General features: G+C 43.4%; 1 protein-coding gene across 1 annotated transcript in view; it reads left to right on the top strand.

Annotated features, from left to right (window-relative positions):
- The first annotated feature begins 456 nt into the window (after positions 1–456).
- The window catches only part of slc16a2 (solute carrier family 16 member 2), a 28,747-nt gene continuing 13,107 nt past the window's right edge, over positions 457–16,096 (top strand). The window contains exon 1 of the mRNA XM_079269019.1: positions 457–1,200. Within this exon, the coding sequence (XP_079125145.1) occupies positions 750–1,200 (451 nt within the window). The 5' untranslated portion in view covers positions 457–749. The remainder of the gene's footprint in view (positions 1,201–16,096) is intronic.

The following is a 16,096-nucleotide window of genomic DNA, read 5'->3' as shown; positions in this document are numbered from 1 at the left end:
ACATTTATAAAGCGATAAATGACCTAACTGTCAAAAGTTACGACATTTAACGCGTTGAATTTAACGTGAATCCGAAGCAGATCCGAAGTGCAAACTCGTTCCACAACTGTAAACTAGCGTAACTGTACTGGAGCTCCGCCATTGGTTAGAACGGTCCATCCGCCGGGGAAGGTAGGCGGGGGCGAGCCGTTGAATGACGGCCGTTGCTCTATTTACACTTGAGAGAGCAGAGACAGCCTCCAGGAACCACGCGGGGCCTACATATTTCATGTTTATACAGAGTAACGATACCAGATGAAAGAGGAGGAGCGCGTACTCGTTCTTTAATCACCGGGGGGGGCGGGGGGGGGGGGGGGATGTTGCGGATCGTGCGCGGACATGCGTGACGGTAGGCCACGGTGTCGAGACCAAGCGGACGTCTTCACAGGTTGATGGGCTGTGAGGAAGCCTGCAAAAAGTAGCCTACATGATTGTAGTCTATAGGCTGCCTCAACTGACACGGACTCACTTAAAGGAGGAATAGGCGGTGCCTGCTAATCCCTGGAAAAATACAGTGGACCGGAATGAGACATTTAACGTTTTGCAGGTTGAGGTTTATTCGCTGAAGTTGACGCTCAGACTTCGGCTATAAATCTGCGTGTACGGGTTGTCTAACAGTCAGGACCGTCCGTCTGCCTTACACATTTTGACAGCAAGCCAAACAAATCGGTTATTGAAATCGGCGCTCTTATGCCAGTGACCTATATCTCATGCATGTGCGGCAAAAGCTCACAGTAACCTCTTCGCCGGGACCAGACAGCATGGGGATCAACGGGTTAGACAACCAAGCGCAGCCGTCCAGCGGAGCGTCCCGGGCGGAGGAGACAGCTGCGGATCCTCAGACGGAGCAAAGAGTTGCCCCTCGAGAAGCAGACTGCGGGAAGGATGACCAGGCGGCGGGCAGCGAGTTGTTGGAGGCCGGGTGCAAGCCGCCCCTCTGCCCGGTGTCGGACTCCGAGTCGGGGGTCCAGGTGGAGGAGTGCGGCCACGGAGGAGCCGCGTTCGTCCCGCCCGAAGGAGGTTTCGGCTGGCTGGTGGTTTTCGCGGCAACCTGGTGCAACGGGTCGATCTTCGGCATTCAAAACTCTTTCGGCATCCTACACATGATGCTGATGAAGGAGCACGCAGACCCAGACGACAAGACGTCTCAGTTCAAAGTGGGTGAGTACCAGCACACAGTCTGCTGAGGCGAGCCTGAGGATGAGGTGAAACAACAACACATCAACTGGTGCACAGATGCACATTTATTTTTTTGTCTTGGATGCATGATATGAAAAGCTGAAAGGTGTAAATGGGAGCTCCAGTGAATGATTTGATAGAATATCAGCATCACGAAAACAATCTCCTCATGTAACACCAGCTTAATACTAGTTTAGTGTATATGCATCTATGCCACTTAAATAAATATGGGTCATCTCAGAGTTCAAGTGGGTTTACCCAGCACTTAGAGTAGCACAATAAACATTACATTACATTTTGTGACTCGTCGATACATTTAAACTCTGCATGTTATTTTTGTTCAGAAAAGTGTGCTTTTTAAAAACGGCTCCTTCCTCCTTGTTTGACTTGGTCAGCTGCATGTTTTGAAGAGCACCATTGCTGATGTTCAATCATTAACAGGCATTTTGACTGAGCAGCTCTCTCCTTCCATTCACCAAAATCACTGTTATATTAACTCCTTTAACTAGATGTGGCAAATCCATTTCCAGTTAGTCACAAATGGCTCTTTTGATAGTGATTTCCCCCAAAGGCTGAAAGTTATAGAAATGTACCCCGGGTATTTTAATTACTAGAAAAGTGTGGCCCAGCAAACTTTACAAACTTGCAAAAAGTTTCTCCTCAGAATCTAAATATTCCACAGAATGTTGAACATCCAATATTTTATCTATTATTACATTACTTTTAGGGGTTTTCCTTGTTCTGACTATTTACAGTTTAAAGACTCAAAAGAGATGGGAGGCATGTGACAAAAATCCTATCCATTCAAGACATCTATTATTACAATGCTAAATATAGTATATAAGCTAAAAGACCTCGGGATAACTTAATTCCAGGAATTTATATTCCTATGTGTCACAGTAAAGCTGTTGTTGGCCACATGCTGTTCATGACCAGAATAAGGCCAATGTTCACTTCTCTGTCTCCACTCTGTTAGATAAATATCACAAGCGTTCACTGGTGAATGTTCTGTCAAAACACTGGGTGGTGCAAGACTATGATACAGCCATATACTGGAACAGACACACACAGCTTAATATGTAAATCACTTACTTTCAAGGAATAAGACCAAACAGTCTCCAGACGAACTTTGAAAACAAAGACTTCCCGAGCCTCCAATAACCTCCAATAACTGACATTTTCTTGCTTGTGTCTGTTACCGTAGTGGAAATGGGCACAGGTTGATTCATTTAATGGCATCTTGAACCATGTCATCTCTAATTTATGTGAAGGAAATGACTGTGTCTGGGGACAGGGCATCATATTACCTTCAGGGTTTGCGTGATAGAGAGTCTCAGAGTGTGTTGGGCCTGAAACAGATTCCAGGCCAGATGTATTATTTACAGTACATCTTGCATTCAACAGAAGGCAGTTGCTGTCAAGGTATTACTTGCCAGCTTTCCCCCTTTTTTTTGGCTTGTGAAGGATTTTATCTTCAGTCGTTCCTTGGGTGTGATTCTTGGTTATTCTCATATGTGGAAGGATTAAGCTAGTAGGCCGAGTACTGACCCTTCCACCCTGCAATAGAAGAAAACAGAGGGAAACTGCTTAACAACAATAGCCACAGTTGTAAAACTTTTAAACAAATATCCAGTCTGAGAGAAGATCCATTTACATGTGCAGAACATCTTAAAACAATATACTTCAAAAGCAATACATTACAGCGCAGCAGGAGAGAAGGCAACACGAAATGATTGAGATGTGATTAGCATTCGGTCTTTATAGCAAGCTTGATCGGTATTTATTAAGCCTTCAGGGGTAAACAACAGATTTTCAAAGTAGCTTCATAAGTATCAAGGTGGGGGATCGGAACCGCTTTTGTTTTTTAAGTTAAAGAAGTTAAAGAAGGTAGGGGGTTATGAGTTGCAGATGTTTTACTCAATGATTACAGCATGGCAAGGTTAGAAGTTTCATTTCTGTTGTACAAAATTGCTTGCATGTAAAAGATGTGTAACCAACACAACATTCTTTTAAAGTTAAAGACTGTGATGCTTCTGAAATCAGTGGGGAGTGATGAGGTGATGTGACCATAGGTGAGCCACATGTGCAAGAGACGAAGAAAACATTTGCAAACACTGGGAATGTGAGTGAAGTGGCAAAGAAAGGGGCTGAGTGAGTAAGTGATTCATCTTTTCATCAATTATTTCCCGTCTCTATGCAACAGATCAGTGGGAAGACTGCAACGAGACAGACAGAGGCTCATTCAAGTACAGTCTGTCCTGTTTGTGTCTAAATGTAGAGCTCAAGGACTGGAGTTGTTTCACTCCAGTTAAGTGGAAAGACTATAAACCTCACTGACAGCAGCATTTGGCATGGAGTTCTCCATTAAATGCTAAAAAAGACACTGAAGACACTTAAGAAACCAGACATTTTAACAACGTAAGTTGATTAATGGAAACATATCAGGAAGCTACAAGCAACTCTGTGCCACAATTACACATTGACGCACACTTAGTAGTAGCTCATAGTGATTGCAGTAATAGTTGAGCAACAATGGTAACATACAAGTAAAACTAGTCAGAGATTGTGTGTGTTTAAATGTTGAGTTGTTTGTTTTATCATGATGCTCTTATTTGGCTTGGTACTGTTATGGAAGAATTTTACCTCACAACAAGAGAGAAGGCCGGAGCACATGTGTCCGGCTGCCTTGTGCCGTCGTCACACGCTGCAATAATGACTACCAAAACTGGTTTACAATTATAAGGAATTTAATTCCACTGATGTAAGTACATTTACAGTAACACATTGGAGTCTATACTCCTATGAAACATTACAATATTAACCCTCTTTGGAAAAAAACTACCTCTGGTCCCAGGACACAGCCGTCCTGCAGATCCACCAGCTAATGAGGCAGAAAAAACGCTTCTAACCCTCCCACATATTAATTCACGACTCCTCCCTTCCGTCTATCTCAATTTCTATTGGCTACCCACCCTCTTCTCAGCAAACGCCTGTCTTCACATCTCTCTCTCCTGAGCAGCTAACACATTCAATGATTGTCAGTTATTGTTTAATCCCATCTATAATAATCCTTCAAAATGAAAGTTAAACTTCTGCAACTTGGCAGAAGTTTCATGCTTCTGCATGTTTATGTTTATCTTAATTATGCATTCCCAAAACCCTTATGATTATGACTAATTATTAATTATTAATTATTAAACACTTTTATTATATCTACTAACTACAGTTTTTTACTCAAATTTCTTACAATTCCCCCCTAACCCACAGTTCACTGTGAGTTAGCTACTCAAATGTAGTTAGTTATTCAAATGTCCCTGGAGACCTCCCCCCTACTCAACCCAGGGAGAGGCTCCCTATCTATCTAAACAGAGGCAAACAATTCATGCACACAGATATCATTTCAAGTATTTCTGTTCAGTTCGTTTCAAGATAGAGTGCGTTGAAAGTCACTGCCTTCCATGTCTTGGGGCTGGCAGGATCAGGATACAGCCTGTAGGTGGATGTTTTAGAAGTCCATCTGGGCCTTTATCAGGTCCTTCAGGATCTCCGAGAGGATGGTCAGGAACCGCTTGTGAAGTTCTGCTATGGCACCGCTGGTGGCCTCATCTAGACTGTGGCCATCAGAAGCTCCAATTCTCCCTCATCCTCGTCACATAACTGGTTGCCTGGACTGGTGTCTGGCTCATCGGTGAAGCAATAAACCCCAGTAGAGGTCCACGGATGCAGGGGAACCCCCATCCACAGACAACTCGGAGGCTTATGACGACAGCACACAGAATAATTACGATTGCCAAAAATGTATGTTTTCACTGGCCAAGCATACTTCCCAACCAGTCGGTGAACGGATTCGTGACACCAGAGTTGTCTGCTAGCTCTTGGCTGAGTGCTGTCAGTCCCTCCAGAGCCCTGGTCACCGATCCATCTGGAGCTGTGTTATTTGGAATGAAAGTACAGCACGCAGACCCAAACATCTGGCACACGCCACTTTTCTCTGCTAAATCATATCTAATGCCATTCTGTTCTGCAAGGTCATTAAACTAGTCTTCGCCAGCTGTGCATGCAGTCCTGATATGGCGTCACTGGTGAAGTTTACTAAACGCTGTTGGTTATAGTAAATGTAGTTGATCCAATCGACATTTTTATTAATCATCACCCTCTGAGAGAAAACAGATTCTAAATCTGCTGCTATTTGATTTCTGGCTTGAAAGTCATTAGACACCCCCCTTGGCAGTCTTATGACATCTTATGTACACTTGGTCATCAAAGGCTCCCTTCGGGCCACCGGCATCTCTTTTGGATTTTCTGTTAGCATGTGGGCGTGGAGGGATGAGTTCTCTATAAGTTGCATCAGTGACAGGCAGGATATAGAATGACAATACAAGTTGCATCAACGCACATCTACTGGTCCAATCTTTAGGCTGGATTGGATATATGGTTCTTCCTCCACACCACCATCATAAATTAGCTCTAGGTGCTGTCTGTCTTAACACACTGTTATATAGATAGTCGCTAGCGTTGTGACTGTTGCTACAATTTGCAATAATTTGCAATACTACTACCTACATTGGGCCCCTTAGCTGTATCTGAGACTATACAATCAAATGGACCCTCTGTAACCTTGAACAGAGGTGGGGTATTATATTATACAGGTGGGTAATCTCAGTGTAGCCTCCGACAAGTGTGATGGAGGGGCAACGTGTCATCAGTAAACAGAGTTAAAATACAACTAAATTCAGGACTTATGAGTCTGAATCTTGAAGGAACTGGTGTTGCTAGGGGTTGCTCGGTCCTGAACACACAATACAATCTGTACTACTGACTCTTAAAGGATTACATCTACCCACCCCCTTTGTACACATCACAGGCATAATATGATAACAGCTTCCCATACTTATGTGTGGCAGGCCCACACTCGTCAGTTTATGATGCACAAGGTTTTGGACATCCACCCGTGGGTGTGTTCATACTTGGGACCGGAAACTACTTCACAGAAGTCGAACTGGACCGTTGATGTTGTACCTTCTTTGAACATAAGAGTGAGAGTTACATTTTCATAGGTGAGTGTCGTCAGAGAAGCCTCTCTACGTGGTCTAAGATCGGTTTGATTAGCTACTGAGGCTAAATGTCGAATCCTGATGTAGTCATGCATGTGATCTGGTTCCTGTCTGTGGTTAATTCCACATACTAAGAGGGAAGCTACTGAACTCAGGAATAAAATAATTACAGACTTCCATAACCCACTGACCCTAGAGTCTCCTACAGGACGCCCTCGCTTAAACTGTGGGGGAAACGTCATCTTCAGTACTGTCTAACCCCTCTTTTGAGGTGTCTTTGGCTTCAAATTTTCCTGTCTGATGTTCACTCCTGTCTCTGCGAGTGTCTCACTCGTTACCTTCGCTGCTGCACAGTGAGTGAGGTGGTGCCAAGTAGCTCCCATTTTATCTTTTCTGCATGTGAGGTTGCCAATACTACCTCCCATGGACTGTCCACCTTGGTTCACTCCACCTGCGTTAGTGGACTCTTATCCACACCAGACTGCCTGGTGACACGTCAGCCTGCTTCCTTTCGTCAGCTGCTGCTTCTGCGTTTGTCACCTGAGAAAACAACACTCGGCTCATGTTAGTTAGAGCTCCCGTATATTTCTCAATTTCTAGAGTTAGCAAGTCTAGTTGTGGTTTATCATGACGTTATTAAAATCTCAAAAATTGTGAGTAGCACCTTTACTGAAAACTATTCTAAATGTGGATCTACAAAAAATGTTTGACACCTTACCATAAATGTTTGACACCTTACCATATCTCCCCTTCACCTCGATATCTCTGCTGTAAGGGATCACATGGCAATCATCTATGTATCTTGGCTATACACTGAACCTTCCCATGGTCCTGGTGACAGCATGGGCATCTGTTGATATCTCATGGGAGGAGGTCCAGCTGGACCTGGTCGTAGGTACTGCTGATGTTGTGGTGGGAACGGAGCATGTTGTGGTGCTGCATTGATCTGTCTTCTTCTTCTTTTATGTGGGCAATCTCTCACCCAATGACCTTCTCTCCCGCATACGTAGCACTTCCCTCTACCTACAGGTCTTTCATACCCCCCTCTGTAGTTACCTCTCCCTCTGTTGGATGATCGTGCACGTCCTCTGCCTCTATACTGTGGTGGAGGTTGGTAGTACACCACTGTGTGGGCTGGTACTGCTGGATTTGGTTGGTATGAGGTCGGGGGTGCAGCTGGATATTGGGGCTGTTGTGGGGCCTGAGCCTTGGCTACGGCCATCTGTTTCTTGGCCAGATGTTTTCTAGTTATTTCTCTGTCGGCCGCCGCTATTTGAAGTTTCAGCAGCCGCCGCGTCATTCTCTCCAGATCTTCCTGTCCTCTTGTCTCCTCAGTTAGATGTCTCTGGTTGTAGTGAGTTAGGTGTTCCCTCCACATGGCATCTTCCATGTTGCTCAAGCCTACCACTCCTCCCAGCGCTGTCTGTACTGGTAGGGGCAGGCCCTTCTGCACAGTGTGTCGCCATACTACAGTGGTGGCTTCATTGCCGTCATGTCTCCCCCCTGTGGCCTCATGCCACTCTTCTTCAGCTCTTTTTAGATACCGATGCAGCTCTTCTTCTGGTTTTAGCTTCAATCCACTGAGGGAAGTCATGTTTGGCTTCGTGGGCCAGATGCTTCTCATAGTTTCCCAGTAGATTCCTCGGAAGTTGTCGAATGGGGTCTGGTCCACTCTGCGGGCCGTTCCCGTTCCTGCTTCTAGGGCATTTAACTTTATTGTCCCCTCTGTGCGGATAATCATGGCCTGTATGTCTCCCAGTGCCAATTTATCCGCTGCCGTGAGTTTTTCAAAGAGACGGATCCAAGGGCTGGCTCCTCCTCCCAGCGGTGGCAGTGCCTTCTCCAGTGTGTCCATGTCTCGATGTCCCCATGGCACATACTCCGCTTGTCCGTTGTATTTCACCAGCAAGGGGTACTGTTGGGTCTGGGCTAATGGTGGCATCTCACCTTTTACAGGATAAAGACGTTCTCGACAGCGTTCTGGTGCCTTCCTTTTCCTGTTGAACCGTCTGGGAAGTGGACAACCTCCGGCTGCTCCACTTACCTCTTCTCTTCTGTCCTCATCAGTGTCGTCAAGGGTGTCATCATCACTTGTGGCTGCTCTCTGTCTGTTTCTGGGTTTTGGGAACACATAACCGTCTGTCTTATACTCACCACTCCCCATCTTCCACTCCCGTTTTATCTTTTTTCCTCTGCACCCCATTTGACCTGCTTCGTCCTGGCAGCCCCCTGGAGTCTCCACGTCCATGTCCCCCCTTTATTCTGTACCCAGGTGCCCGGAACTGCGTTGTTCCTGTAGTCAGTAAAGTGAGTCCGAGTGTGGAATCTCCCCCCTTGACAACTCAGATTGTGGGGGAACAGAGAAACAGAGACAGCAGCAGTATATTTTGTCCAATAAATGCTCTAAATGTGCTGTGCAGTGAATCAGCCTGCATGTGACATTCTAAACACTTTAGCATAATAGTTAACGTAACTTGCTGTAACTTTCTAAATCCTTCAATCGCATGTGTTATGTGGGTGTGCGTGGTGTTTGTCTAGTTTCTAATGTGTGTGTTAAATGTACACACTTGTCATTGAAGTCAAAGTCAACTCACCCTCTGTGCTGTATGGTGTGTGGCCGCTGACTCCAAAACTGGGATCCGCTGCTCCACTTCCCAGATCTGGACCCACTCAACCACGCACCTTGACTAAAACCAACACAAAACTGCCAAAAATTCAGCAGTAAATGTTAGCATACGTCTGTAGTGTAAGAGAGGTCAATGACCTCTCAAATATGTTTGCGCCGTCTGTGTCAAAATTGATTCTTAGGAACGATGTAAAATATTAAATGTACCAAAATTAGTCAATACTGGATATGTGAAGGAATCTCGAATCCAAAATTGAAGCTAGAATTCCGAAATCAAACTCAACATCTAAATCAGAATCACAATCACAATCCAGTTCCAAATCAGAATTCGAAAGGTTTAAAATTGGAAGTAAAATGAAATTAAAAAACAATGAATAATTAATCAATTAAATATTAAATTCAACTCTAAAATCAATAACTGTGTTCAAAGATATTCAATCAGAAATACCAATGCAAGTCAAACTGTTGAACTGCACTTGCACTCTGGTCTGCACAATAATGAGTCACAATTAAGTTCAAGAATTGAAGAACAACTGAAACCATTAATCTTTGTTAAAATGCTGAATTAAAACCAAAGTCAACGACTAAAGTTATAATGCTTAATTAAAACTAAGGTCAGGATATGAGCTCACAGCTCTTAGACAATGAATCTCTGAAAAATTCAGATTCTACTCACTTATTTACAGTTATCTGCAGTTACTCCTTCTGTTTAATTGTTTTTAAATCTCCTTTTCTTTTGCCTTATGTTTTGATGCCTCCAATGGTTTTATGTGAAGCACCTTGAAATGTGCTATACAAATAAACTTGCCTTGACTTCTGCGCCAAACCGGAAGTTGTTCTGCGCCGAACCGGAAGTTGTCATGAAACCGGCTTTTTTGTAACAGATATGCTAACCGCAATGCTAACGACAAAAACGGAGCTTCTAATAAAGCGTACGCACACACAAGTATCACCAAAATCCCACACTTTAATTCCACTCATACGCCTTCTGTCTCCTCTCTCAATCCAGCCGTTATTTTATTTTATAAGCACTTATTTTACATACAGAGTACCGCAAGGTCGGAGCTACACGTAGCTAGCGTTAGCTCCCCACAGCGCGGTCATGCAATGTTAATCATTTTAAACGTATTTCCACGCTGCTAAAACACAGACTAGACACACGTATTATTGGACTTAATGTCCGTTTTTTTAGTAACCTTAAATCCTCTGGTTTAACCAGACCCTACGATCGTCGTATATAACCTTTCACCCAGTGTGTTCTCACCAATCGTATCTCCCCACAACGCTATCGCCAACACGGCAACCACGCACATGACAAGACACAATTGTTACCGGACTTATTTATCTTTTACCCACCCGAACGTCCTTTAATATCTTGCATTCAAAAGCCTCCCAGCACCCCGCGGCAATCTTACCTTTTGCAGACTCGATTCCCGGCAGCAGTGCCTGGTTGCTTCCAAAGCTACCGAAGCTGTCCTGGCTCACCAGCTCCTTCTTGTCAGTGTCTTTATTCCATTTTGAACCACACCATCCAAAACTCAAACTCTAGGTAAGGCCGGCGAGGTAATCCGCGGACATCGGGCTCTTACCTATACCGAGCAGTGTTGGTCCGCCACTCCCAAAGAACACGTAGTTCGGCCTATCAGGGCTGCCGCCCATCAACGCTTATCGATTCAACGCTCCCAGTCCTCGCAGTTTACCAAACGCTCTGAATCTCAGTATTCACTGAACTAGTCCCCTCTGCTCACCCTGCTAGTATACTTCAGACTGCAAATCATAGCTTACCTCAGTGGAACGAGGCCTCCTTGGAACGTCCTCACCGGCACCTCAGAGCTAGCTGTTAGCAACGCTAGCCAAAGACACTTCCTCTAAAGTTGCTACAAAACTAACTCACAGATTTCATGAAACGGCTCTGCCTACCGATATGATGGGCCCAGGAAGTGTGTTTGACCAGTGCAGCCTTCAGCCCACGCAGCGAGGCCGGTAAGGAAGTCTCCATCTGGGGTGCCAAATTTGTTATGGAAGAATTTTACCTCACAACAAGAGAGAAGGCCGGAGCACATGTGTCCGGCTGCCTTGTGCCGTCGTCACACGCTGCAATAATGACTACCAAAACTGGTTTACAATTATAAGGAATTTAATTCCACTGATGTAAGTACATTTACAGTAACACATTGGAGTCTATACTCCTATGAAACATTACAATATTAACCCTCTTTGGAAAAAAACTACCTCTGGTCCCAGGACACAGCCGTCCTGCAGATCCACCAGCTAATGAGGCAGAAAAAACGCTTCTAACCCTCCCACATATTAATTCACGACTCCTCCCTTCCGTCTATCTCAATTTCTATTGGCTACCCACCCTCTTCTCAGCAAACGCCTGTCTTCACATCTCTCTCTCCTGAGCAGCTAACACATTCAATGATTGTCAGTTATTGTTTAATCCCATCTATAATAATCCTTCAAAATGAAAGTTAAACTTCTGCAACTTGGCAGAAGTTTCATGCTTCTGCATGTTTATGTTTATCTTAATTATGCATTCCCAAAACCCTTATGATTATGACTAATTATTAATTATTAATTATTAAACACTTTTATTATATCTACTAACTACAGTTTTTTACTCAAATTTCTTACAGTACTTAGGCTATGATCGGATTTGTTTGTCCCGGGTTAGGGTTAGGGTTGATGAAATATTGTAAATATGCATACTATGTTACAGCTATTTACTTATTAAATATTTGTCCCGCTTCCCAGAGGAGCTATAACACGCCATGACCATGACACTTAGGAGACAGAAAGTGCATACCATTTCAAACCATTGGTGTTGCTTGTAATGCATCTGCTTTATGGAGCATCTTTGGCACCATTGAGCAACTTTCATAAGAACGAACGGGGCGCTGCCACCAACGCTGTATCCTATTCTCTTTATATTTATTTTTTTTAACTGCGTCCAATGTGGTTTGGATCCAATTTGCAAAAATCACATTTCAAGTTTTGTTTTTTTGCTGTCCACACTTTCTAAAATCAATCTGGAGACAATCTGGGAATGCCAAAACAACATTTGAGCTGACAGTTTTAACAAGGGCTTAGTATTGAAATAAAGTCAAGAAACATGTTTGTGTTGAAGCTGCAGATAAACAGTATTTAGCAGGTGTTTATTACCTGGGAATTACTATATTTAAATTGTATTATTGTCAGGGTGGAACAGCCTGCAATCAATTTAATTGAAGTACAGGTAAATAAAAGTTGTATAGAACTAGCTAATCTTTAAAGAAAAATGCCCAATTCTACCCATTCTATTCAAGCATACTAGCCGGTTTCAACACTGTATTCCTTAATATCTCAATTCTCTAAAGAGAAAAAAAACAAAAACATCCAGGATTCAATAAATGTGGTTATGCTGTCATACTCAACACTCCTCCAATCATTAGCTTACTGCTGTGCTTTGTAGTGCTGTATTGTAGTTCCGCTGCCCAGAATTTCACCAGCATCTCCAGGGCAGCTAAAAATCCCAGGTTGGCAGATCAGAGAGTACTGTGGCATTTTTGGCATTCCAAAGAGCAGGGGAATGGGTTCGGCTGGGATTAGAGTCTCTTAAAGCGCCACATAATCAGAAACAGGTACGTACAGATGATCAGAAGCAGGGATGGACTGTTTTGTTGAAAGTGGGTTTACTTTAACATCAATAAGTTAAGGTATTTCATTATAGAAAGTTTTCTAGCTAGCAGGGGCAAATGTAAATAGTTAGGAAAAAAGAAGACAAACTGTCCCTAGCCGATACAAAGGAATGGATCGGTGATGAACAGCAACCTTTTCACAGCTAGAAGTGAGCGTCTGTGGGAAATATGGTGTTAACTTTGAGAAACTCAAGCTGTGAGATCCAGCATGAGGTGAGGGCTACCAGTTGTAAGTTAGTTGAGTTAATTGAGTGTGATTTATGCCTGACGCATCTGCAAGGGTCGTGGGTGTCTGTACAAAGTGACGTCACATCTTCAGACGCGGCCCTTCGCAGGTGTTTGGTGCGGCAGGTCTTTCCTTGTCCTTGCACATCCGCCTGTCGCGGACCTCGATGGGCGGAGAAAACAGATAACTTTGGATCATAAGACGTTTCCTCGTCACAATTCCGCTTCAGCTCATATGTCCGTACGACCGTCCTTGCGGAAAGTATAACCAAGACTTTAGAGTAGCACAACAGATGGTGTATCAGGAGTGACGTTTGAGAGCCGAGTCGTGCTGCTACACACACATATGACCCACTGTCCTCTCTGCAAAACATATCCCATACACATCCATTCAACCCCATTATTAAACGTGCCAACGCGAGCTGTTTGTGCAGCAGTGGATATTGGTAACTTGGAGCTTGATGTAACTGGTAAATATCTTGATTGTTCCCAAATGCAGACAGTTGGAGGCAGTAGGAAGAATTCAGTGATTTATTGTAAATGACTCACAGGCAGGGAGTCCAAATGGCAGGCAGGAAACCAGCAGACAGGCAACTGGCAGTAAAATACACAGCATTGCAAGTATGATGATCTGACAATGGAACAAAGGAAGTGAACGGTAAATGTAGAGAGTGGTTGACAAGGGAATGAGATGCAGGTGGGTGGGTGGGGAAGGCCAGGCAGAGCTGATTAGGGAGGTGGGAACAGGTGTGTGGATGGGTGTGAAAGCATGAGAAACTCTGACAACGTGAATACCTTTTTTTAAAATGTCTTCTTATCTTATCGGCACTTGCTTGATACAGCTTATATCTGCTAGCTACCTTCTGAATTAGCTTGTTTTTCGTTTTTATTGAGCGAATCTCTCAAAATGTAGCTTCTATCCTTGCTGTGTGCTCATAAAGGGTACAACACACTCAAACATAAAACTTGTTTTTGGATAAATCCAATTCTGCCAACTAGTGCTGTGCAACATAGGCAAACATAAAATCATTTTACAGTATGCTTACCTAATTTCCACAAGGCTGTTTAGTTTCTTTTAGTTTGTGTTTTTCAGTTGAAGTGACCATGTGTGTCATGCAACAACATGTTGCCCAGCCGTAGCCTGCTAAAGACATTAAATGTGGCCTCGAGGAAATGGGCTTGTACCTCAGCCTTTCCGTTAATGCATTGTTTAGTTGATGGAATATTTCTCCCATGTGTCTAAAGATAAAAGTGTAATCCAACAGAAGACATTTGGACGCTGATGTTTTTGATTGTTTTGGCACTCTGGATGTGAAACGAAACAGGGACTATGAGGTTGATTTCTTTACATGTTAAAGTTGTGTGTTCAGTGAAATTCCTCAAAAATATTGTTTCTTACTTACTGCAGTGACATCTATCGAAGCAGATAGTTTTAGTTACACTGGAGGGAGATACCATTTAGAAGAAGAAACCATTTTTATTGTCATATACATTTTTACACATACACAAAATTTGACTACTGCATTTGACCCATCCCTGTATATAGGGAGCAGTGAGCTGCCATTGATCGGCACCCGGGGTTCAGTGTATTGCTCAGGTACATTTCAACACGTGACACATCCCAGTTGGGGATTGAACCGTTGACCTTCCGGTTCCCAGACGACCCTCTTAACCCAGTGAGCCACGTCACCCCATTTAGTTGGTACAGCCGGGAGCAACATGCCTTTCCAGAAAACAATGCATTTTCCTCTCAGGATAATCTAAAGAGCATGCTGTGAACATTTTATTTGAAAGAACTTCCTTTGTTACTTTACCACCAAAACTGAGGAACTTAAGGTCTTTAATCCATATGCGGCTCATTTGATAGGAATATTAACACCTTAAAGCTAAAGTATAAGGCAAACACAACCCAACGGTGTCACTGTCCAAATACTTTGTTCTTGCACTATAGCTGCAAATTGGCAGGTGCGGCAACCTTTGTGAATTTAATTTTGGACTCCATATTGTAACCGCTGTGTTGAGGTGATTGTTCCATCACAGCTATGTAAAATTTAATGTTGTTTTGAAAGGCGCGGAAGAACCTGAACGCCATGATGACTCAATTGTGGGAGAAAAGAGGGTTTGTTTGGCATGCAGGAGGATGTTTATGTAGATACTGAAATAAATTAGAACCAGTTTCAGCTTTGCACTCACACATGACATCAGTCAAAGTAGACACATAAGCACATTATGTACATATTGTACAGAAATATATATTTGGTTTGGTCTTAATTTGTCATGCTATACATTGAAACAAATGAACATAGTTCTAAAAATAAGGAACGAGAGCGAAACTAATTACTGCTGTGAAACTCTCTCGGTACATTAAACATCCCCCAACAGTGTTTCCCTGCCAAAGAGAAGATAGTTTCTCCAATATACAGAAGGCCCATATAGACACTGTCAGATTGCACCCTCACCTAAAGAGAGGAAAGCTTGTTAAGGCTCCTCACTACCACGAACACACACACACACACACTTTTCATTTCACTTCAGTCTCCATCCCCGTGCCCTTTTTCCTTTGTTTGGAGCCCTAATCGTCTGTAATGAATGCACTCCACTCAGTCTATTCACAGACCTTTAGCTTGTGCCAGGACAGGGGGAAATGGGTGAGGTTAGTCGGCAAAGAGAGGAGAGAGTGGAGGAATGATGAAAAGATGTTGCTTTGCTAGCCTCTGATTGAAGGCTGAGCCTTATATGTTGGTTCAGTACACGGGAACAGTGAGTGCACTTTCAAACAGGGACTGCAATCGTCTTCTCCACAGTGGTTCAGTCAAGAAAGCATGTGGATGCAGACTTGAATGAAGTAATTGTGGAATTTGAACAGGACAATGTGACATTATGCTGGTACTACTGATGACTGCGTGTTACAAGGCTGCTTCCGGTTACACAGCTTTCTTCCTCTGAAGTATTTCTTTCTGAAAATGGACAAATGATTGAGGATGCAAATGGTGAAAGGAGTTGATTGTGGAAGACTGACCCTTGAGTCCAGTGTCGTAGACCTCAACAATATGCTGTCTGTTCTCTTGTGTTTCTATAGGATTTCTGCATGACTGTATATACTGTCATTTTGTGATCCCGTCTCCTGAAATCATTTATCCAACCAGGGAATAACCAGGCGATAAGCAAACAGACAGTGTTAGTTTAATGTGGTAACCCTTGATATTTGTTTAAAATCCTGTAATTCTTTCAGACAACCAATCTGGACATGAGGCAATGAACTAGGAACAGGAAGTGGTTTTGGGTTAGGGTCA

This window comes from Melanostigma gelatinosum (genome assembly GCF_949748355.1).
Source record: "Melanostigma gelatinosum genome assembly, chromosome: 5".
NCBI classification, from domain to species: domain Eukaryota; kingdom Metazoa; phylum Chordata; class Actinopteri; order Perciformes; family Zoarcidae; genus Melanostigma; species Melanostigma gelatinosum.
The sequence above is the reverse complement of the archived record's forward strand: the minus strand, read 5'-3'. Positions and strand labels throughout refer to the sequence as shown.